Genomic DNA, 25,354 nt, shown 5'->3' with positions numbered 1-25,354 from the left:
AACGTTGTAGAAGCAGTGTCCCTGATCTAGCATTTCAAGATGCTATTGCTGCATCCCAACAGCAACACAAGCTGTAATTTACTCTTGTAAACCAAGAGTAAAGAGGTACTGCTCCTCTCAAGCATGCTGCAAGAGGCAGAAAGAATCTTTTCCTGCTACCCTTGAAAAACCTCAATTTTGCTGCAGCAAACTGCCATCTCTCTTCCCTAATCAACCCCCAGAGTGGCAAGTGCACTTGGCCACCTCTGTGTTTCACATAGTAGGAAAAGAGAGTGCCTGTTGTGTTGGCACAGGAAGGAGGTGCAGGCAGCCATGCACAAACTTGCTGACCTGGCACAGCATTCAGCTCCAACACACAACTGCTTTCCCAAGCAACTCATTGTTAGTGTTTAATTGAGAACGCTGTGGAAAAGGCCAAGGGATTTGGATGGAGGTTATGGGAAGCAAAGCATGATCTGGAATGCTGTTCTGCAGTCTAGAGAGCAGCTGGGTAAAGACAGCAGAGGCTGCCTGGGTAAATGGGGAAGGCTGGAACTAGCACCATGCAACAGCCTGTCTCCAAGTGCAAGTAAGACTGGATTGCCACAGAAATCAATTTTCATGCCTACTCTCACAGCCACCATAAAAAGCATATAAATCAAATCAGTAACAAATCATGTAAGGATTGCATGATTGGATTCAGGGGTGGAGGGAGCAAAGGGAAAATTGATCTTTCCCATCACAGTCCTCTTCCTTTCATCTCTGAGGGACCCTTCTTAAGTCCCTTCTGACACCCACTTCCTACCAGGAGCTGTAACTTACCATGTCTCCCATCTGAAACCCTGCTTAGGATATTAAAAAACAAAAATATATGCTTCTCAAGAGAACTCTCCAAATTATCTAGCTAATTTTTAGAAATTACCAATAATAATGCTAAAACATCCAGCAGCCTAATTATCAGCCACTTGTCATTTATATTCCCATTAAATTCACAGCTGCTTTGCAAAGAGACAGGCTGATGCAAGAAGACTGCCTTGTATGCTCTCACCCAAGCCTCTTTCATTTATTCTACTGAGAGTGATGACACAAATAACTCAAATGCCTGTTTGGTATTTGGCAGGTGCCATTGGTATATGACACACTATTCAAAAAGCAAACAGCAAGAATCACATCATGTTCTAAAGTGAAAAACCAGGGCATTTTATTCCTCTCACGGTAACAAAACTCTTAATTTTCAAGTATCCGCTGACCTTTTCACCATCCAAAGGAATTTTACTGTGAGCTAAATCTGCCGGCTTACCTGTCCTGTAATGAACCATAGCTGAAAAGTGGGGAGCTGTGAACACTGCAACTGCTGTTGAGGGGTGGGGGGGAAGAACTGACAAGCAAGGTGTCTGTGTGACTGGCACACTGCAGATAGACCCCGAGGTGTCTCTGTGCCATCTTCCAAACCTCACCCAGCTGGGTTCCTTGGCAGGAACACCACGAAAAGAAGAAAGAACCTGCAATTGCATTTTCTTGGCTTTGAAATATGCTAAATTGATTGAATACATGTCAGCTTCATGCAGTGAGATATTTCAGCATCTCTAAAATGTATTTGCAGGTATATTTCTAATTTGCAAGGACATTCTCATGACAAGTACCGTGTCAGTACTTACCTGATGACACAAATTTACAGCAAGAACAAGTCTAAGAAGTAAAGTAGTTTTGCTAGACAGAACTAGGCTGATTTCAGGCAAGATGTTACAAGGAAACACAGAGAGCTATATTATACCTATGGTTTACATAGAGTATTGGTATAACTCAATCTACCAGCGCTTTAGCCCTGGAACTATTTGTTGCCTGTAAGGTGGTCTATCAAAACTGATGCAGTTTTTACACACAAATTTCTTCCCACTGAGATGCAGGCTAGGATTCTCCCATCTGTTTCACATTTAGCAAAAGGCTCCCACTGTAAAATTTTACCTACTGCATACTCCAGCTGGAATAATTCAGATGACCTAAGGACAAGTAGTCTAAATAATGAAGAGACACCCTGAGATGTTTTGTTTTCCAGGATCAACAAATCACACCCTGCCCAATAGCTTGGTTCCCAACAAAAGTGAGAAGCACAACTGAGAAGCATGACTGAGATATTTTCAAGTAATTACATTTTCACAGCAAGCAATTTTATCACCATATAAATTGAAGTTGTTTCTATCCACTCATGCTACTCCATAACTAAAAAACCAGGAAAAATACAGAACATGTGAAATACTGTTTTTATAGCAGCCCTCAAAGTTCAAACACAACCTTTGTACTCAGCTGCTCTTTGCCTATTCCTGATTTCAAACAGCAATAAAATGGGTTATTTGGGACATATTTGATTTAAAGGTTCTCTTAAACAGACTCTTCAAAGCCAGCCATATGATAGTGAACAAAACATTTATCTAAAACATTGAAAATGCTCAATTTCCGAATAAATTGATTGTATTCAAAGAAGAAAAGTTTGTCATGAAAGCATGAGTAAGCAAAAATGATGCTGGATTCCAGCAAAATACAAGTAATACAGAAAACATGTTTGACAGTATCAGTTGACATGAGAGGTGACAATGCCACAATTTAGGGTTTTAAGAGTTGTAAAAAAAGCATCCTTATTATGATCAGGGCCACTGCACTGACAGCAACAGTCCCAGTACATTTATCTGGGAGAAGAGGTTGCTACATTTTGTGCAGAAAGATCTTGGGGCAGGTGCAGTTTATAAACAACAAAACAACTCCAAAGTGCAAGATGCAGCCTTAAATAAAAATTTGCAGTAAATACTACAACTGAGCTAAAATGAGAAAGAAAATTTGCACTTACAATTTGAGGGCTTGACTTAGCCAAAAAGTCAACAAAACCACAGTGAAATATGGGAAAGTATAATAAGCCTAACAGCTTTGCAGGAATTTGTGATAAATCAGAAGTCAAGTTTGGATTCAGCCTAGAATTTAGCAGGTTTTTTTTTTTTTTTGGTGGGGTAACCAAACTATGAATAATATATTTATTTTAAGTTCTGTTTCCATGTCCCTTAAAAAAACCCTGTGAGTTTCACAATCTCTTCTAACTTCAGCCAACACACAGAGGTTACCAACAATATAAACTTGGTGAATTACATCTGGTTTCATCACCATGCAGCCTCTAAACCACTAAGTAGACTAAAAGCACGTTTTCAGAAAATAATTTGGAGTCAGTCAGGTTCCAGAGCTTTAAGATTTTGAACTTGGAAATCAGGAGTTAAACACAGTGAATTTAAGGCAGTATGTTTACTATCAATGATGCTTCCTCTCTTGCATGACTATAAACATTTGGGTGGCTTATTTTTGGTGGAGTAAGGAAGAGACGATGAAATTAGGTTCAACGATTCTGTTTGCTACAAGAAAACAAGATATTTTTATTTACAGGCATATAGCTGAGTGCTCTGGGAGCTCTCCTGATAAATGCTTCACCAGCTGAGTCACAGTGCGCACAGGATTAGTCACAGCTGAGGAAGAGTCCCAAGGTTTCATTTACAGCCGCAGATTTACCTGATGTATATTAATTTCTCCTGTGAGCAGCAGCTCTCTGAAGATGTATGCTTCAGGAGCCTTGGCTCTGTCATCGCCTCCACGTCACCACACCCTCGAAGACAAGGGCCAGAGTGCCAGCACGCACAGGGGAAGGCAATGTCTGCCGGCCGGTGGGGAAGAGGAACAGAGGAACAGAGGGCTCCCAGCCCGTATATCAACATATGTTCTGTGGGCCTCAGCAGAGCGGAGCATGCGTCACGCTCCCTTGACGCTATTTCAAGCGACAATGGGTAAATGAAATGACTTAGCTGAGCGACCCAGCACACTCCTTTCGTTACGTGCTCCAGCAGAGAAGCCTGAGCAACAGGCAGTGCATCTGTGCCTGTGAGCTTCTACCCACTGTGTTCCCACTCTGCACCCAGGGAGCAGGGACAAGAGGTAAATAACTTAGCCCAGGGTTTACTTGCAAATCGCTGGCAGAATAAAACCCCTACCAATATCGCAGGCATCCAGGTTCCAAGTCACCCTCTCCACGTAATCCCTAAAAATCCTCTGCCTGAAGGATCTGACCAAGCAAAGCCTGGCTCTTCCATGAGAGCTGTAAATAATTGCCTTCATTGGATCACCAAACAAATACAGGGCAACTCTGCTACCTTTCCTCACAAGCTTGAACAGAGTCTGAACATGGGTGCATGCACAAGTTGGCTGCAAGTCTTCTGTTTTGAGAGGCTCAGATGAAGCAGAAGGAAGATCAAACCTGCCCACTTGAGCAGCTGTATAAAACCAGAAATGCAGGATTCCTAAATGGCTAAAGAGTGTAACCACCCTTTGAACCCTAAGACAGTTGTGTTTCTGCACCTTACCTCCATTTTTCACACAAATGTTGAATTTAGACATGGAGAGCCCTTGCACTGGTGCCCACGTCCTCATGCTGCCTGTGTGAATGATGCTGCTTTCCAAACAGGATGTTCACATTCTGCCCACGGGATGTCTACATCTTTCTGCATCTCAGAGACTTGTCCCCAGCCAAGTGAACTACAGACACACTTGAAGTTTCTTCAAGTGTAAGTCTATCTTAATGAAAAACATTGAAATAAAAGAGAATTGTAAAGTAAAAATTATTAAAACTGCACTTAAAGGCTATGTTACTACAGAATTAGCACCTAAATAAGCTTACAATCACTGTTGAATATATTTTTACACAAAAGCAAACCACAGCGAAGCTGGTCCATGCTGGCTTGCATTGTTTATAGCTTTCAATACAAATATAGAGGTCAATTTGTCTAATGAAAATAAACAGCTCCACAAAACAGTTCTGTTTTTTGAGTTGAATATACATTTTATCTAGTTTAGTATGTCCATTAGGTATGTGCTAAACATTGGCTCAATTTTGCATTTCTTCTTGCAGCAGAACACAAATTGTTAACTTTCACCTGTAGGTTAAACCATGCCTAGTTTCCTTCCTTCTATTATTCTGTATTCTCCTTCCTCTCTTCCTGTTTCTGTGCTAAGGAGACTGACATCTACTTACATCAAAATTTTCCTCCTTGCTTCTTACAATTTCTCCAATAGACAAATTGGAACTTTTCAAAAATTTCTCAAATCAACACGTTTTTGTAGAAGCTTCTTTGGGCCTTGACAGAGAATTCTTTAATACCCTGTTAATGCAAATATTTTGCCTGAAAGCTTGACAAGTTCTGAAAAAGAAGTGAATCAATATCTACCAAACACTCTGTACTAAAATTACTTGTGTTATTAATACAACTGATGACAGGACTACTTCACAGTGATTTAAAGTTTCAAAGCCAATAATGTTTCCCTGCTCAGATCTATACAGATGCCCCAAAGAGAAGGAAGATTATTTCCCAAGTGGTTTCACTGAAAAAAAAAAGAAAAAGGATGAACATAGCTGATCTAATACTTCAACCAATTTGCACCATAGTTCCTGACAGGATCTCCCTCAAGGCTAGCCTTAAAATAATATGGCAGCCTAATTTTGCCTTGTTTTACATTAGTCTGAAACCAAGTCTAGATTTTATTGAACTTTGATTCTGTTATTTTACATATTATCCAGATTAAACTTTTAATATGTTTTCATGGTTTGAAAAGCATCATCATCTACTGGTAGGGAGTTTTTAGTGCAGTGGGAAATGGAATTAGGAGAGATCCACTGACTCAATTGAAGATGCCACTAAAAGCTTTGCCATCTGCAAATATCCTGCCCTTCTGACTTCAGCAGTGATCCTGGGAGAGTGTATGGAGCAAACCATGATCTGTGTACACAACAACTCTGCTGTAGAGGAGTCTCTGATACAGAGCAGACCTGCTGAGTTACATCACATCTAGGGGTGCATTTACTGCTTTCAGACCACTAACATTATCAGTATGATTTTAGGATATGCAATAATTTGATATGGTAATTCTGCTGTGTTGTGCCTGCAAAAGGAAACACCTCTACCTTCTCCACTGCTGCAATGTATATTCAAATCACCAAAGTAACTAAAAAAGGAGAAATGTACTGTGAAAACTCAGCTCGATTTATGCCAATAGTATTTCTTATGATCACCATTCTGATTTAACCAGACAGCTACCATCTTCATTCTATTACAATCAAAGGGAGGTAGAGACTCCAAATAAATGCCCTAAGTCTAGGAATACCAACACCAGGAGTGCTAGTGAAATAAGTCTGCCAGGAAATATCTCAAAAAATTAAAAAGGCAGAAGAAAAAAAATCCCTGTTTGAGTTTTGCACCATGTTTTCTCTCTGTGTCTTAAGATACCAGTGTCATGACTCACTCTGGAGATTTGAATTACTCCCTGGGCAACATGACCTTCTCATACAGCTTTGTTCCTCATGCTAGCAAAAACTGGTCATCCATGAATACTGAATGAAGAAACTTCCTTATTAGTCATCTCTAGATCTATAAAACTAATACCGGAAAATGGTGTTTAAACAAGCCCACTGCTGCTTCAGGTATGTGGCCTTCCAGCATTGCAAATCTAAATAGTTCCATCGGGTGTGGGAGGAAGGATAGAAAAGGGAAAAGAAGTTAGATACATAAGTCATTGTCTCTAGATAAAATCTATGGATTAGAACTACTTTCAGCAGTTTGGATCTATATTTAGGTTTTCATGTTTATATGCCTGACTAGCAAATCCCTTGGCAATTTTGAAATTGCCTAAAAAAACGATGCCTAAAAAAACCCCCAAATTTGAAAACCCACCAAGTCTTCAAACTGAGAAGATTTCGGTTTCACTTTAACTGGTTAGCTGTCCATCCTCATGTATGCACAGTAAACCACTGTGACTTCTCATACTCAAGTAAAAACTACAGATCAAATTCTCCTTCCGAACACAGGAAGAACAGGTATTTGTCTACACACAGTCTTGCCCACACCTCTTCTGAAATAGTTCAGTACGTTCCTGACTGTGCATGAAACTAAAAACTCAGAGCAAAGCATATGCATTCCAATAATTCATGTTACAGGCACGTTGGTTCATTCAAAAGATAGTGCAATAATTTCAAGTCATACCTGTTATAATGGTCACTGACAAAAAATGTCACCTTGTTCCAATGAACATTGGTTGCTTTTTTGTTTAAGCTCTCTCTGCTGGTAACAGTACAGGCTCAAATTCCATTGAACAGCATATTACACCCTCTCACCAAATTATTTGAATAGGATTTACCAAGATGAGGACAAACATCCCCATAATTGCAGGGGACCTAATCAGAATCCATTATCTTTCCCTGAGTCAACAAAGCACTAAGCTAAGAGCTAAGTGTTCCTGCAGATCTAAAACTTTGAAAAGACTTCAGATTGACAACTACACCAAAGAACTGGAACTTTCTTACATAGGAAGCATAGCACAAGCAATCAAAATCCACATGGAAATCCTCATTCCAGTGTATGAAACAGCACCACATGTTAACTACACCTTTTCCTCTTTGTAACTAAAAGATGTAGACAGCACTGTGCTTAGGCAGTGCAAGATGAAAATTGAAAGAAAATTTTTTTAAAAAAATCCACCCAAATCCCTCTCATAGATTTTTAGCCAATATACAATGAGTAAAAATTATCTCAGAGCCCAAATTTAGTATTGACATCTCTGTGTGAAAAAGAATCCTTGCTATATCTCTAAATTGCATATATCTTACTATACCTTTGGCAACTTGTTATCTTGGTTTCCCGTTAAGATGTACACCACAATACGTTTTTATTAGGTTTAGCATTTAAAGAAATATCCACCTGTAGGTCCACTATTTTTTCTTTCAAATGACATATAACTAGGAACATGGATAAAAATAGTTCTAAATGCCTATCTGATATATTCTTCTTACATCAGCAGCCTCTGCAAAGTGCCATTTGCTGGCCAGGGATCCAATCTGACTTCATCTGTAAATGGCTGTAATGACATGCAAGACAATTTCTGTAAGAGACATTTCAGTTTCATTTTCTATGGAAACATCTTTAGAAGGATTTCCAGTTTCTCTAAGTGTTGGATCAGCTGTAGGATGTAAGACAACACTCTTTGATTACCAAAAACTCTGATTACCAGGAACAGGATGCTAAACCACATGAAAGCAGCCTTGTTGCTCAAATAGTGACTAACATGATGGAGAAGAAATGTTTAACAAGTTCATTCCTGCAATAGGATGGGTGAATGCCATCTCTCACCACTATGTGCATGCTCCAGAAATTCTCTCACTTCAGGAAAATGTGTCTGGAAGTCTGTCAGTAGAATGAAGGATGGAAAAGTTTGGAACAGTGAAGCACATATTTTGTATTTTATGTAAATTGTACATGTTGTTTATATTACATCGATGCATGTGAATTCTACAGCTACTATGGCATAGTTAACCTTTTTAAATGTTCATGTACACTACAGTGAGCAAAAATGAACTTATCATAGTACAGAAACAAAAACGTTAACTGCTGGCAACTTCTAGATTCATAGGATGGAAGTACAATGGAGCATGACAAAGCCAGACTACAATAGTCCTTGACACTGCTCAGATGCCAGCTAATCACAATCTGTTTCTGCATCAATAGATCTCACTATTTGCCATGGACTCCTTGAATTCTATTTTAGAAAGAGAATTCTTCATTTTCTCACTGGATTTCATTTGGTATTAATCAGTACTATGTGGCAGCATTTTTTAATTGCTCATTTCTACAAAATAAGGTATTACCCCTTGTTCTAAAGGAGGGCAAAGAAACAAGAGGTACAGAGGTCCAAAGGTGTCCATGTGACTAATTAATATTTTCATGGTAACTTCAGAAGAGGTAGAAAATAATCAAAACCCTTTTTATAAATAAGTAACTGTTTCAAATCTCTTTGTATTTTTGACTACCCCCAAAACTACTCATATTCCCAAAGTAACACTGATAAGGAGTGGCAGCTCTTCCAAGCCAAGATGTTATGAACTTTCAAAACCTAGGAATGTATGACAGTTCCTAAAAGCAATCTAACCATGCCCCTGTGGCAGAAAAGTTACCTCCAGATGAATCAGAGCTTTTGTCAGTTCTCAACCACAAGTCCCATGGGACAATCAGCTTTAACACTCCAAGCTTTTATTCCATACACAGAACTACCTCACTCACAATATGCAGATACTCCTACACAGGAGAATAAACTCAGTTCTTTACATTTACTGAATAGGGCTACTGAATAGCCCTCTTGCAAGGCTCTCTTCCTCTTCTTTCAGCTCACTTTCCTTTAAAATTCAGCAAACAGTAAGGTGGGACCCACAAACTGCCTATTTTTAACTGCACATTTTTGGTTACTCTAAATCCTGTGTTATGAACAGTGCTCAGACCAGGCCTATGCAGCTCCCGTGGGGGTGGACCACCAAGGACTGACTGCTGGCATGGAGCTGCAGCTCCATGTGGGCCACAGCAGAGAGCTCACCAGCACCCAGAGGCCACACAGCTCGTGGTGGGTGGCTGCTGACCAGCTGCCACAAACCCGAGCCAGAGCGTGGCACACAGCTGGCAGCAACCCTGCCCCGGGGAAAACACACACAGTCATCACTGCTGTCAGCTGCACCTCGAATCCCCTTCCCTCTCCTTTCATGTGTTCTTTACAAGCCACCCTCTCCCTGTGGATACAGTTCCCTCCTGTTTGTCTTCCTCCACTGGGCAGGACTTGGGTCTCCTCTCCCCCGCAGCAGCCCCACAATCCATCCCAGTCCATCTTGTTCCTTACTTCCCAGGTCCCGCCCCACACACTAACCAAAATACCCCCACGCTGTTCCCATGTTAACCTCAAGTTCCTGCTTCCCAAACCTCCCACACTGCTGGCTTGCTGCTTCAGCTCTTCTCCTAATCCTCCCAGGCTCCGCTACCCTCTGCAATGGCCCTTGCTCCCTACTTTCCAAACTTCCCTTATCTTCTCAGCATTCCTGCCACTCAAACACCTTCTGCATGTAATTAGTCTCAGGAACACAATTCCTGGCACCACAAGAAGAACCAACACATCCAGCTGCCTTCTCCTGCAGTGCCCAGGCCTCCAGGGCTGACCATCCTTGATGCAGATGGCAGAGTTGCCTCAGAGAAAGACTTGGAATATTGCCCCCAACTGAAGGCTCACACAAAGCTGCAACTCCCATCTGACAGTCTGTGTTGTGTAGGCCAGATCAAGACCCAGCAAAGGGACCTGCTGCTTGTGCCAGTATACGATCACACTGGCAGGCTGTCATTTCCCACATAAGCTGGCATTCCCACAAGCTGTCAGTTGCAAAAGAATGGAAATCCAAGAGCCTCAAATCCCTCTGAAGTGGATGATATCATGAAGGATGCAAGTTTTCAGTCCATTCTTCCTAATTCTTATATTTCCTTCTTATCCCCATGTAGCCCCACCCTGGATCTTATTCTTCATTGAGTTCTGATTCACTTTTCTTCCTCAGTTTTAGTCACTGTGACTTTTTCACCGATGGGAATAATTTCTGCAATTATTCAGAGGACAGAGCATGTTTGAACTCTTAGTTTCTTTGCTTAGCACTATAGTTTGTACTGATTACCTCGGCTGCAAAGAGTCAAATTATCTTCAGGAATGTACACACTACCTGACTTCCCTTCCACACAAACATCTGTGTAAGCGGGCATAAAAAATCCTGACCATTAGGCCAAATTGCAAGAGAGTAAAATGGCAATAAATGGAGACTCAAAACACACATAACTTCCCTGAGAAATGTTCATCCCATGCTCTAAAGCAAAGAGGCACTTGAACCTCTCACCAGTGTGTGTATTTTAATCAAGCACCTGGGAAAGCAGAATTTCTTTCTATAACTTGGTTTTATAAGAGTCAAGCTTTGAACTGCTAAGTTCAGCTAGACTCAAACAGCTGGTGCAGAAAAAAACCAAAATCAAGTGGTAGAAATAAATTTTGCAGAAGCGACAACAACAAAATGCCTCATAATAGGAAATATTGCATAATTGCATCTATGGACAAAGTTGAAACTTCTGCTTATAATGACAAATGGTAATCCCTTCCCCCAAAATAAAGCAAATTTTGCTTAGAGGCACAGGACAACTGAACAAAAAAATCCCTGCACCTTCAGGAAAAAAACCCTAAAAATTGAAATATTAATACAGTGCTTTCTTCATCCAAGTTAATATACCAATACCTTTCAAGATGACATACTCCCCCACTGACAGAACAATGCCTGCCATGCAAGCAGCCTACCAGAAAAGCTTAAAAAGATCCAGTGTCTCCATTCTGGCCTAGACTTGGGCTGCAATTTCTGTCATGAGGACAGACCAGTTTGTTTGCAGAAGGCAATTTTTGGTTAGTCGCTAGGTCTCTGTGCTGAGCAAAACAACTCATCCATACAAAGGTGAAAAACAGGACATTAAATCATTTTGACATAATAACATCTTCAAAGCATTGGTTGCTGCTCAACGCTCAGATTTCTGATCCTTAAGTGCTTCAAGATTTAATGTTTAGGAATTGAGAACATTGCAGATTTAAGTGTACTTATTTACCAAAGCACATTCATATTTCAAAAGACTGTATCATCACAGTTGCCTTCAAAAACAACTTCCTATAGATGTTCCCATTATCTAGCCATAAAAATCACTCAGCAGTCTGTAAAAAAGAGGCGGAATTGTGGACCCGTAGCAGAGCTGTTTCCCGAAGAGCCAGTTAAACACGGCTGGCCATGCAGACGTCTTGCGCGGCACCACCACCACCTCCTGGACGAGCCGAGAGGGGCTGCGGGACGCGCCAGCGCCTCTTCCAACAGCGCATCAGTTTGCCTCGAAGGCAGGCACCCCCTGCCTTCCAAGGCATGCCCAGCCATCCCCGGCACCGCAAACCTCACCTTCCCAATCAGCTGGGCCATTCCTGGATACCATTCCCAGCACGGCCACAAAGGCTCCAGCTATACCGATTTTACCGCGTTGTTCCGCAAGTACAGCCAGGTCAGTCTGACAGCTTCTCCTGGGAATCACGGCTGTAAGCCCCAATGCTAATGGCAACAGTTTGCCTTTGGTCAAAGGTAATTAGGTTGCCTTTTTTTTTCTGTTGCTAAGTTATATGTATTGGTATAAATAATGCCGATGGGCTACCACGTACGTATCCGTTCAAGCAGCAAATATTTAAGGAACTATAAAACATATTTTTAAAAAAGTGTCATCTGTAAGACAGCAGGGAGATGTTCTCCTTACCCTGTTTTTCCTCAATATAGTATAAAAGAGCTTCTTTTGTGAAAGACTGAAAAAAGGTCTCTATTTTTAGGTGAAGATAAATCCAGTGTTAAGGATGCAATTAATGAGAATTTTCAATTTGTAGGAATTAAAGATCAGCCATTTCAAGATCTGGCTTGTCTTCCTAGATATAATATATATATATATTTTATAATGTTGGTGTGTCTTTTTAGCTGTCTGCAGACCAAATATAACTCTATACTCTACTATAAACTACATACTCTACTATATAACCATAAATCCACTACAGTATTAACTCTCACCAAACCTTTTATAGAAATAAAATGCCTCTTTATGCTTGCTCCTGCTGCTGCAACCACAAAAGTGTTCTCCTGTTTGCTGTTGCTGCCTTTGGAGATAGCTGGAGACTGGATGCCTTCTCAGTCCCTCTCGAATCTACAGATACAGCATAGATTTCTTGTCCTGAAATGTGAAGTGGAAATTGATTGCACTAATGCCCATTCTAATGGATAGGTATGCTCACAAAGTCATTAGGATTGCTCTGTATCGAACAATTCATATGTATTTTAACAGTTGCTGATCTGTCTGCAAAGTCTTATCAGAAAATGTTTCCTTAACTATTTCTGGTTTAGTATTGCATAAAAATGAAAACACCAAAATGTTGCTGTTGCTATTTTCATTGTTACACTTGGTAAACAAGTTCAATCATCTCTGAACAGTGTCCAGTAATTTCTGCATTTTAATTATCAAATTATAAATCAAGATACAGAAATGTGCTTCATTCTGGGTCAGGATATCCTCAGAGGACATACACCAAGTGCCATAGCACACAGTAGATATATTTTCCTCATAATACATAAACAAATCCAATGAGTGGAGTCAGCTTCCTGTGCAGCACCGTGTGCCTGTGACCATGAGGGACAGGATGTTTGCAGGAGACACTGATCCTCCTGCTAACATGAGGAAAATTAATTTTTGGGCATCTGCTTAATTTGCCTGGCTCACAGCCAAATTAATCACTGGTTTTCCAGCAGATTTTTTTTTTTTTTCTGTGACAGGCTTGAAGAAGTCACTGAGCTTTTCTCCTCAGTTTCCTCTCCTGTTGCAGGACGAATATTGAAACTTACTCTCTTCTAAGCTGCTCGGTAGTAAGTTTTGCGTGGTTCTGATGATCGTGTAAGCAGCCAAAGGGTGTTGGCGTACTTCATATTGTCAGGAACAAATACGTAAGCGAGCAAAGCCCCTGGGTCCAGGCAGGGTTAGGGATCCTGGTCCCGCGCAGCAGCGTGTGCTCGACAGCACAAATCTGCCACGGCCCCTGGGGGAGAGACCCACAGAGCTGTAAAGAAGGAATTTTAAATTCCCGGCACCGCCCACCGCGGCCTCCAGCCGGCCCCTCAGCCGCGGCCCCGCCCCCTCGCGGGGCTGTGGGCAGGGCGTCCGGCCACGTGACCCGCGGGCCGCGTGACGCTCTCGCGGGCCGGTAGCACCCCCGTGACCGCTCTCGCGAGCGTCGGCGCGCGCCGGCCGAGGCCCCGCCTCTGTCGCCCCCCCACCCCCGGCTGCGGCGGCGGAAGGAGCCGGAGCGCAGCGGCCGCGGCCTGACGGGACCCCGAGCGGAGCCCCTGGCCCGGGCACGGCCCGTACCCCGCACCGCCGAGGTGAGACCGCCGGATGGGCCCTGCCGGCCCCGCGCGCTGAGCCCCTGCCCGCTCTGAGCGGCTCGGGGCCTGGGTTGGGCCCGGCCTGGGCCTGGGAAAGGCCCGCCAGGGTAGGCCCAGGCCCGTCTGTTCTCCCGGGCCGCTCCGAGCCCACGGGAGCCCCGGCAGGGGCCGGTTCCCGGGGCCCGCGGGGGATTCGGCGCTGAGGCTCGCCGTGTGCGGCGCCCGGAGGGCGCACACCGCAGTGCGCGGGGTTTGTTGGGATGTGCATTCATTTTCTAAGGAGCCGGGGAGGTGCGAGGCTTGCCCAAGGCCCCGCTGCTCACACGCTGTAAGCCGTGCGTGTACCCCGTACACGGGCACGTGTTTCAGCTCTCTGTTCTTCATAAGTCTCTTGAGAGCAGGCGGAACTGCACAAAAATTAAACGAGCGGGTATCTAAAGTCAAATTACAGAACAAATACTCATCATTGAAACTTAATGAGCTGTGTTTCTAATATGTTAGTAAAAGCTTTTTTTTTTTGTTGTCATTTCACCTTACTTGAACCACAAGGCGTGATTATAAAGCAGCAAAGCCGTTGTTTTGATGTGGGGTTTGTATGTCTGTGTGTTCCTTGTAGATGTCAGAAGACCTTGCTAAGCAGTTGGCCAGCTACAAAGCTCAGCTCCAGCAAGTCGAGGCTGCCTTATCTGGCAATGCAGACAATGAGGATTTACTGAAACTGAAGAAAGACTTACAGGTGAGAACTTGAGGGTAGGTGAAACATCAGGGTCTTTTACAAGTGTTTTAATTTTCCTAAATATTTGTCCTTCAACAAAAACAGACAATTGGTGGGCTGGTTGCTTTCATTCCACATAGCTTGATATAGTCATGGTAGGCTTAGTTTGGAAAAACCCAAAGTGTGTGGCCTATTTTAAGAATATTGTTTTTGAATTACTATAAAATATGTACTAATTTATATAACAAACTCTTTTTCTATAGACTTTGGCCAGAGTGGTGAAAGATATGCCAGTGCTGTCTTTATTGTGTGCTGGGTTTTAATTTTTTTTTCCCTGAAGCATTTCTCAAAGTCATTATTTTTTGTTGCTTTTACTAATGCTGAAACCTCATGGTTTAGCTTACCATGATGTTTTTACTGAGTTCTCAGATAACTTGATCCAGAACCTACTTACTCATTAAATACATTTGCAGTGGAGTGTAGTTCTGTATTCCTTGTGTATCTGAGTCTTGAGTGTGTTTCTATATAAGAAAAAAATTGTCTTTTTTATTTTTCACAAGAACATAGTGTGTTCCTAACAGCTAAAACCCATATATGGTCCTTGGGGTGTGGTTTAGAGACAGGAAGGCCACCAGCCTAATTTTAAATGTATGAGTGGTCTTTTAGATTCTTATTCATATAAAGACACATTGGCATATAGCAAATCCCAGCAGTGCTGTTAAAATCTGTCATGAGAGTGCAAGGTGCTGCTTCATTTCTGTTGTGGATTGCTTTAGCCATCAGGTGTAAAAATATCTAAAACTACCCAGTGCAAGGTTCAGTGACCACTGCTCTGTATGGAAATAACAGTAATAAATTGGGGCTTCAAAACCAAAACACGATTAGTGCTTCCAAACAGTGATCTTTAGAATTCCTTTTAAACTGCAAAGGCTTTGTGCTCACAAGGCACTTTATAGATCATCTGAATGTGCTCTGTTGTACACTGTTAAAAGCATGTGTATATTTTTATATTTTTAAAATGCACAGCAAAACCCATATGGGATGATATTTCCGATACCAACACGACCTCGGCTTTGATATGCAGAGATCATTGATGTGAAAGGACAACTTGCAAACTTTTTAATAAAAGCTTTCTGCACAGAATGGGGAAGATCTTTACACTTTCGTCCCCAAAAGGTTTGCTATCTGTATGTTCCACCTTGAAAATGACATAATGTTTTGCAGACTTGATATATGCCAACTAAGCAAACAGCTGTAAGAGTGGGTTTGATGCCTCAGTGTCCCAACTAAACAGCTTTTTGTCTGTTCAAAAAGATGGTTACTATGTTACTGAAACATCTTTTTCCTATTATAAATACTGATGCATTTTGTATGCTTAGATTATTCAATATTAAATTTTAGAAGAAATTGTTAGAAGTACTTAGCTTTTCAGTTCACCAAAGCATTTCTAGGACAGTGTCTGTGCACCCAAAAACCAAACTTACCTTTTCTAGGCTTGATGGCAGCTGACATCTTCTGTAATTGGAGATGAGATCTGTGGGTGTTGTGCTCTGGAGTATAGGGCTCTGTCTGGCTTTGTGAAGACCAGTTGGTCAGGAAAAATCTTGGCAAGCTAAGCAGTGTTCCCTGTGGGTCACACCTCCTTGTCACGGGGATGTGGCACCAAGCCATGTTGTTCAACCTGTTTGGCTGTACTGAGCTGCTGTGGTAGTCCAAGTCCTGCTCCGAAATTTTCTTGGAATGATCTCTTCTCTTAAAGACTTGAGAACTGTCTCATGGCTTGCAATAAAATTAATGTCTCTGTCTTGTGAGCTGAGCATTAGAATATGTGGATATCAGATGAAGATTTTTACCAAGAGTCTGGTTATTTTAATAGCCTCGTGTGTAAGGGGCTTTATTAAATTCAGAGGATTCCTGGTAGACTTGTCTTAAACTATTCACATCCAAGTTCTAGAATAAGCCATCTCTGAGGCAAGAATTAGTCAGCAGTTTGGTGTTGCTGGTAGCTGCAATACCTGAAACACTTGTTTTCAGGAGTGCCTTGTGCCTGATGTGATGTACTTGATCTGCTAAGAGAGATACTTGTCTTAAGCCATGATGCCTCCTGGATTTGCAGAATACAGCTACCCGTATGTTAATGAATAGTTTGGGATTTTGCACCTGGGAGGGAAAATTAGGCTAATGCTGTATGTTCTCAAAGTAGGTAACTTGATCAAAATCTGTTGTGCTTCAGCTGTGGCATTAGGACAACGGTGAGCTAAGTAGTAGAAGTAATTGTGTGCTCCTGTGCTCACAGTTACTACTGATTGTGCTTACTGGAGTACTTATTAACCAGCAGCTCCTCCAAAGCAAAGAGCAAAACTTTTATTAGCTATTGGAAATTCAGACATTAACATGCTGCAACAGAAACAAACTGTTAAGCCTTTGATGCTAGTTGTGTAGTTAATCAGATAAAAGTGCTTGCAAGTTTATGATGTATTAACTTACTTGGGAAGTGCTTACAATCCTTTAGGTTCTTAAGGGATGATGAACAGCTCCTTTACTGTATTTTCCTAATTTTTTGCATGCCCATAGCTGAAGTAAGATGTGAAATGGGGAGGAAAGTTCAGGCTTTGAACACTGTCTGTAACCCTCCCCTGACTTAGATGTTTACTGTTTGTTAGCAGTGTGAATGGTTCATGCTGAGGTACTCAAAGAATTGAAGAATTTTTCTTCCTTAGGGCCAGCAACGTTTCTCTGCATTATATATAAAGTTCATATGACCCTTTAGATGCTGTCTCCTTTGACTTTTAACCCTAGTGAAATCCAAGAGAGGTCTTGATTGCTTAGTTTTTGATGTAACATTTCCAGGAAATTGGGAGAGCTTTTTGCAAGCTCCTGCTTGCAAATGAAAAATGTCTAAAGGAACTGGGAAATTTTGTTATTTGTCATCTTGAATTAGCAAGGGAGGCCTGACCTGACATCTCAAAGTCAGGGAGCTTAGGAAAAAAACAAATACTTTATCAAAATGACCTAAGGAAGCCAGTTCTTTAGTGTGCACCTGGATGCTTTCTAGCAAAATGAGAGGGCTTTGCAGCTTGGAGGGTGCTCTGCCACCCTGACTCTGGATGCTGCAGTTCAGCCAATGAGAGAAAAGCTATAAAAAATAATAGGCTACTTTTTGAAAATTGGAGGAGGGCATGGTCAGCTTTACAGTAGTACAGTGAGGACCATACATATTTTTATCTACAATTGCAATTAATGCGTTTAATTAAATCATTAAAAAAACCAAAGCAAGTGTAATTCACACATCAGCAATGAATATAATATAGTAACTTAAAAAAAAAAAACAAAAAAAACCCACCAAATAAAAACCAGTAAGCTTGGGGTAAAAATATGCTTGGTAAGAGGAATTTGAAAAATTATTCTTTGTGGGTTTTTTGTCTTTTATAGGAAGTCATAGAGTTAACCAAAGATCTCCTTTCAACACAACCTTCGGAAACCCTTGCGAGTTCTGACAGTTCCGCATCCGCACTGCCCAGTCACTCCTGGAAGGTTGGGGACAGGTGTATGGCCATATGGAGTGAGGATGGACAGTAAGTGTAGAAAACTTCTCTAACAGTTACATGAAATAGTTCAATGGTAAGAGACTTTCATTCAGTTTGAATTGACCAGGGTGACTAAAAGCAAAAAGAAATGATGAAATAAATGTGGTATTAAGGATTCTTGGACTGTCTATTAAAGGTCAGTATTTTAGGTAGCAAAGAGATGGGGGGCCTTTTTTCCACTAACCTTATAAAAGTAGGGTAGCTTTTGTAAATTACTATTTGCTGGTGTAATAAATGGTAGATGGAAAGAATTGGTCAGTTAGGACAGTCTTTTGTAAAGAGAATTACACATCTTTGGGATGTGTAATTCATGATTTGTCATTGCATTGATATATGTGTGTCACTGATTACTATGAAGAAAAAATTTTTGCTGTATCTCAGTTTGGGCCTCTAATTGGATTAATTTTCAGTTTTTAATTGAAAATGCTGTGTTTGGCTATAAAATAACTATGTAATGTAACTATAGAATTAATCAACCTTTTGGGTTTGGTCTCATATATTATCCTCTGTAGTTCTGGAACCCATGCAAATCATTCTGACCCCATAAACTTCAAAATAAACATTTTGAAATTACTTTTTGTACTGCAAATGTGTAACTGTTGCAGCTTTAAAAAAACTGGATGCGGGACCAATATTGCAATTGTTACCACTTAGAGGCTCTATGATTGGATGGGCATGTTTAGTCTCTAAACAATATAGTAATCATGTAAAGATTTTGGTATAGCTCTTGATGTCTTAAGTAGAAAAGTAATCTAAAAGTGAACAGTTCTTCTCTGTCTTAATTAGCAAAATGTTTTTGTGTTAGAACTTAAAAATTGAGTCTCTTAGTCTTAGGTCACCACTGGGTCATTGTTTTTGGTCTGATCCCTTGGTTACAGGATCAGAGCTTGGGAAAGAGTGTGTCAAAGTGTTCATGGAAGTGCAACTTATTGGACTTCATTGTTCTGCTTTTTTTAGAAAATCCTTCTTCAGTTGCAATATTTCTTAAGTGAGCAGTGTTTCATAAAGAGCTAGCCAGAATTTTGGATTTTCATGTGTTTGCACCTAACTCAGCTCAAGATGCTGAGCCACTGAAAACACACAAGAAATTAATTTAGTAAATGTTAATTGAAATACTGTCTATGAAACAGTTCCTTTTTATCCTCTGTCGGCTCTAGATATATCCTTTTGCCCTTAAGTTAGACACAGTTATTTTAATTATTTTTGGAAATGTCTTTTTTTTTTTTTTTTTTAATTTTTCCCATTTTGAGGTCAGTTTGACCAAAGTGTTTCATACACATAAGTATGAAATTGACTGATTACTGTGAAAATTTCAAAATTGCTGTTTTAACTCAACAAGAAAACTTTTAAGCTTTAAAGTGTTGAAAAGGGAATGTTTTGAAAGCTTCAATTTTTCTTAGTTCTTTGTCTGATGGAGAAAAATGGAACGAAAGCCTTGCACTTCTGAGCTGGCATTTTCTAAAACTCCTCAATAAATTCTGTGAATGCAGCTTTTTTTTTTTTTTTTTCTATCCATGACATGCCAGAGCTAAAACCAAGGATAGTTGATTAGATTGGCCCCAGCATGAATCATTAGTTGTGATAGCTGTGAGGGCATTGCTTGTTGAAGCTAAAGGTCAAATACAGCAGATTCCAGTCTTTGTACCTGTGTCCCTTTGACCTTAAGACAATAATCTCTTGGTCTGATTTGTGTATTACCCCTGAAAATGAAGGCTGGTATCTGCATATTTTTCACTTAGTGGCATTAGCTGGCTGATGTAGGTGTTGAAGGGCTGAGTATTAAAGCTTTACTCACATGCTTACAGCCATGATATCTTTACAGGTGTTACGAAGCTGAGATTGAAGAAATAGATGAGGAGAATGGGACAGCTGCAGTTACATTTGCTGGATATGGCAATGCTGAAGTCACACCTCTGTTCAACCTCAAGCCTGTGGAAGAGGGAAGGAAAGCAAAAGAGGACAGTGGCAACAAACCCATGTCCAAGTGAGTAATACTCAGATGGAAGCCTGAATGCTGCTTTGTGGGTTGGATTTGGATTGGTTGTTTTTTCTTTTTGCCCCTCAGCTATAAAAATTGGTTAATGAAATAAGTAGTTTTTTGGTTTCTTTTTATTTTAAATTTGCATTTACTTAGTATCCTGCTATGTCTAACACAGGAAGGTGTTTGTAAGAGCTGAAAACTTTTTACTTTGCAAAAAAAAAAAGGTACAATTCTTCAGAGTTTGTTATAGTCAGTGATGCCTTCCCTAAAAGGTTGCTCTGAGGATGCTGCATTGTGGCATAGATTGACTCTTTCAACTTCCTTATCTTCACTGAAGTAAATCTTTGTCCTTTTCCTTCCATCCCTGTTCAATAATCGGTTGGTAGCATCAGTCCTGCAGACCTCCAGAAAAGTGTGGGCTTTTCACTCCAGGGGGTTATTCACACTTTCCAAACCCAAGATGTTTCTGAAATGTAGAAGTGCTGATAGGTCCCATTTCACCCAGAAATGAACTGCACCCAATCCCATGGGTTGCTGTGTTTGGTATGGGCTCCTCAGGCGTGCTTGGTGGTGGTTTTGCCAAGTACATATGTCAGGTTGTGCTTATTAATGGAAAGATTAGGTTTGGAATTTTAGGTTTTTGAGATTTTTTTATTTTACCTCCTAGAAATGATGAGTATGTACAAGCTTTATTTCTGTAAATTGTATAAACTTCTAGAAAATTAATGTGCATGTCTGTTTTACAGTCAGGTTGTAGTTTGTTACAGGAAGAGGCACAAACATAAAATGTGGGGTTTGTTTTTTGTTTTTGGTTTTTTTTTTCCATTTTTCCAGAAAAGAGATGATAGCCCAGCAACGAGAGTATAAAAAGAAGAAAGCTTTGAAAAAAGCTCAGAGAATTAAAGAACTTGAACAGGAACGAGAAGATCAGAAAGTCAAGTGGCAACAGTTTAACAACAGAGCCTATTCTAAAAACAAAAAAGGCCAGGTTTGTTTACTTTTGTCGGTATGTGACTAGCAAGGGGGCGTAGACTTCTGTGCAGTAGCTTGGGAGAAAGAAGGAGGTGGTTTTTAAAGGGGTTCAGCACGGGGATTTGGGTGTCTTTGGGATTCTGTAGTGTGCATTTTTGTATTTTGTGCACTTCAAATGCCTGGGTTTTTTACTGGATTGTTTTGGAGGAGTGCTGCTCCTAAGAGAGTGAGCTTTCACTTGGCTGCGAGAACTAGGCTTGCATCAGTTACCAGCTGATTTTTGTTGGAGCCAAGAACCTGAGGGCTCCTCTAAACCTCCAAGTCTGGCTTCTTGTTGTGTTTATGACCCAGGAGGCACAGTGCTGAGGACGTGCCCTGGAACAGCAAGTGTAGGGCAAAAAAGGTAGCAGGGACATTAAGTCTTGTTCCATTTTTGTCATGACTTGACCAAGAGCTGCCAGACATAGTGGGAAACCTTCAGTCTTCCTTTTGAGCAATTATTAGAGATGCCCTTATGAAGGTGAATTTTATTCCTTATTGGCCTGACCTGAGATCCTCAGTACCACAGTCACATCCAGTACTGAGGTGCCAGAAATTCCCAGCCCCATTGCTTCACGCAGTGACAACACATCACAGCTGAGCTGGCCATTAGAAAGCATCCCCATCTGTAGGGGGAAAGTTGAGAATGTTGAAGCACTTCAGATGGTAATGATTGCTTGGTTTTTTGTTGTGGTTTTTTTTTGGTTTTTTTTTTTTTTTGTAAAATCCAGTTGGTAATTATTCAGAAATGCTGTTTTCTGTTTTATTTGCAGGTGAAAAGGAGTATTTTTGCTTCCCCTGAGAGTGTAACAGGCAAGGTTGGCGTTGGAACATGTGGAATTGCAGACAAACCTATGACACAGTATCAAGATACCTCTAAATATAATGTCAGGCATCTCATGCCTCAGTAACAGGTGGAAAAGGTGGAACTTCATCTCTGCAGGGCTTTACACTTACCTTTTTATCATTATATTTTTCTAAAAGTAAATTATTTGTTGGCACATAGTGAGTAGTCCCTTTTGTCACCATCACTTTGGCTTCAGCTATTTGAGCCTTAAATCTCCAGCTATTGATTTGAACCCCCCCCCCAGCCATTAAACTTTGTGGCAGGTAAATGTTCATGAACTGCTGTTGCCTGTTACTTTCAAAGCAGTATTTGTCTGCAGCTTTGAATCTTTCATTCATACCAGTAGTGAAGGTTTTTGTGGGTTTTTTTCCCTTCAAAAAAGTGGTGGTATAAAAATGGCACCTTAAGAGCCTCCCTGGTTTCTGTAGTCACGGTGCTGTCTGTGGCAAGCTCAGCATTACAGAGCTGCTGCAGCTCTGGGAGAGAGCTGACATGTCACATGGAGTTGCTAAGGAAGTTTAAATAACTCCCTTACAAATCCACTGTGGATCAGTTTGAGGGCAGAACAGGGCTGATAGGATCTTTATTACTAATGATCACTTACGTTCTAGAAACAATAAATTTGACTTAATTCCAGTCCAAATTTCTTGCACTTGAATTTCAGCAGAAGAGATGCTGTTTCTTGTTGGTTGTTTTTCTTTGTTTGTTTGTTTTATAAATACTCATCAAATTATAATAGGAAGTTAATGAAATGTAACCAGAAAACCATAGGACAAGGAACTGTACTTAACAGTCCCCACCCATCCCCAGGGATCAGAGCTGGTGCTGTGGAAAGGAGCTATCCTGTCCTCCCTTGTAGATCTTGTAGGTGTGTTGGTGCAGTCCCAGACCTGTTGGTACAGTCACAGCAGTGACAGCCTGTGCCTGGGCCCCCATCCAGACTGGGAGAACCACGGCACAGCAGATGTGAATGCCTGGATCCCGCTTAGTTAGCTGTGAGTGAGTAAAGGTTAGCTGGGAGTTTGTCCTTACATAACTGACTGGCCCTGGTGTCCATTGTACCTTAGCTGTATTTCAGTGCTGCTGAGCCCCTTCAGTTTTCTTCAGGAATCCACGTGTAAAAGCTCTTGCTTTTTTGTACTCTCTCTGTGATTTGCTTTCCTCTGTTCCTTGTCTCGCACTTACGGTAGCGATGCCACCTCTGAACCCGTAATGTGTTTGAAGAAGTTAATGGGTAGCCCTGTATACAATGTAGATATTATTTTTGTAAAATCTAGGGCTGAGTTAATGGACAAGAGTACATCAGCTATTTCCCCCATTAAATGAAAGTTGTGTCTTGTCCATTAACCCTGACCATTATTTCCCTGTATATTATGTTAATGTAGCTCATTTTGTAATTTGTTAACTAGATCAGGTCACATCAGCAATTGCTGATGCACTGATTGGTGGAAATGTCCATCAGTTACCTGAGTCACAACTCAAGCTAAACTCTACAAGCAGTAGTTTAGAATCCATACATAGAAAAAGGTTCTCCCTGTAATGGGAGATGGTGATTTTTATGAATACAAAGTGTGTTAATTTCAGTTTTGTATGTTTAACTTTTATTAAATAAAGTGTTTAAAATCTGCTGGATATATTTGTTGAAGTGGAATTTTTCAAGGGGGAAGATAATAGTAAATCATCAGGACAGAGGTGAGTACAGCAGAAGGTGCTGGACAGAATGTAATACTCAAAAGTGGCTCTGAAGTACAACACACTCACTGCAAGATTAAGTAGGTGTTGCTTAATTCTATATCTTCACTGGTAGCAGGGGGGTTAAATTTTCTTTTGCATAAAAAACATCTCAGGAGTAGAACAGTCTGCTTTTTAGAAAGGGAGTTTGTACTGCAGCCTGCAGCTACAACCACATGTCCCAGCAGTGACATTAACTGGGTGACAGTTGTGCCACACTGACAGCTCAGTGCAGAGGAAGGTCACCTGTTGTCTTTCACAGGTGGCTGTGATACAGTGTCCCTTTCACTTATCCAAAAGGGGCATCTTGAAGTCAGAACTGACACATGCTAAAGCAGGCAGAACTGGAGTTTTCAGGAAGCCTACTCTGAACTCCACCTGTTCTTTTAACAGAAAACAGTATTTGGAAAAGAAGGTTCAATCCATATCTGACATAAGAATGAACCTTGTATTACATTAAAGATAAGCTACATCTGCTTATCTTTAATGTAATACAATCAACAGACCATCCCAGGGCTATTTATTTGTTCACTAGCTCTGGAGAGCAAGAGAATGAGTTATCAGAACACAATGGGTGGTGTGAGCCTCCTGTGCAAGGGCCAGTCCAGCCCAAGTTGTTTTAGCTGAACCTTTCAAAAAATTTAGCAAAACTTGCACCTTTCCACTGAGTAATTTACTGTCACCTCTTGTATTGGTGTTGCCTCATGAACTTTGGTGCAACTCTTCTGTTGGGCACTGCAAAGAAGTGCTGAAAGAAAGTTTTGATTGGCTTTTTCCTGAAACACCTTACCTGGAGTAAGGAAAACAACAAGACCACTGTGCCTGGGGTGGTCCAATCTATGAAGAGAATACATCTTGAGAACAACAAAAAAAAGCTGCCCCACCAAAACTGCTGTGTTGGCCACACAGCCATTCCTTATAGCACATCAAGTTTTTTTATGCTTTTGCCTCATCTGCAGGATGGGCCAGTTCATTGTAGTCTGGCTTTGGAACACAGCCTTAGTAAAGTGGCTTGAGAAATTCATGTAATAAAAATAAATCTTGCGTGAAGCAATGCTGGTAATTGCCAAAACACAAGAGTTTCTTACATTACAAATTCTGAGTTGACCTGAAATGTGGCTGATGGTGTTTTGGTTGGATGGGGTTTTTTTACAATTTATTTTCCAGTTTTAATAACTGGTCTAGACAACAAGAAGCCTGGGAACTCATGCACTGCATTGGGCCTTTGCACACAAATTACCTACCCCAGTGCCAGCAAATCCTGCTGTAGCCAGAGACTACTTAAAAACACTGAAATGACAGGGAAAGTTACTGTAAAAGTAAAGAGTTTAAACCCCCCAAGCTATAGAGATGGAAGAGATATTTGTCAGAGAATAGAGATTTGTGCCTGTCAGATAAGAGTACTGTGCAAAATGACCAGTATGGGCTGCATGTTTTCTCTTCAACCATTTCCTATAAGGCCTTACTTTTATCTAGTACAGCCTCAGTCCTGTGCAAATTGAAACCCATTGTGGAAATTAAACCAGTATAAACCTGACTCAGATCTAGGATTGCCCCAGTCAGTTTAAGTATTTAGAAGTCTCAACAGTAGCAAATTGAAATTTTCATGGTCATGGCAATCCATTTCTCTTTTGCCTTCCCT

General features: G+C 40.9%; 2 protein-coding genes across 6 annotated transcripts in view; one reads left to right on the top strand and one right to left on the bottom strand.

Moving 5' to 3' along the window:
• Nucleotides 1-25,354, bottom strand: part of SMC3 (structural maintenance of chromosomes 3) — a 1,169,611-nt gene that overhangs the window by 133,544 nt on the left and 1,010,713 nt on the right. The gene's annotated exons all lie outside the window — the stretch shown is intronic.
• Nucleotides 13,657-23,613, top strand: SMNDC1 (survival motor neuron domain containing 1). Its single transcript, XM_009087194.4, has 6 exons — nt 13,657-13,837; nt 14,457-14,576; nt 17,988-18,130; nt 19,965-20,126; nt 20,958-21,111; nt 21,908-23,613. The coding sequence occupies exons 2-6, from the start codon at nt 14,457-14,459 to the stop codon at nt 22,043-22,045; spliced, it is 717 nt and encodes a 238-aa protein (XP_009085442.1). The 5' UTR covers nt 13,657-13,837; the 3' UTR covers nt 22,046-23,613.

The sequence above is a fragment of the Serinus canaria genome, chromosome 6, assembly GCF_022539315.1.
Source record: "Serinus canaria isolate serCan28SL12 chromosome 6, serCan2020, whole genome shotgun sequence".
Classification (NCBI taxonomy): domain Eukaryota; kingdom Metazoa; phylum Chordata; class Aves; order Passeriformes; family Fringillidae; genus Serinus; species Serinus canaria.
This window is presented reverse-complemented; position numbering and strand designations above follow the sequence as displayed.

Coding starts and splice junctions, on each gene's coding strand:
- SMNDC1 (XM_009087194.4), top strand. CDS start 14,457: ATGTCAGAAGACCTTGCTAAGCAGTTGGCCAGCTACAAAGCTCAGCTC. Junction 20,127..20,957: donor GGCAACAAACCCATGTCCAA/GTGAGTAATACT, acceptor CCATTTTTCCAG/AAAAGAGATGATAGCCCAGC. Junction 21,112..21,907: donor CTAAAAACAAAAAAGGCCAG/GTTTGTTTACTT, acceptor TTTTATTTGCAG/GTGAAAAGGAGTATTTTTGC.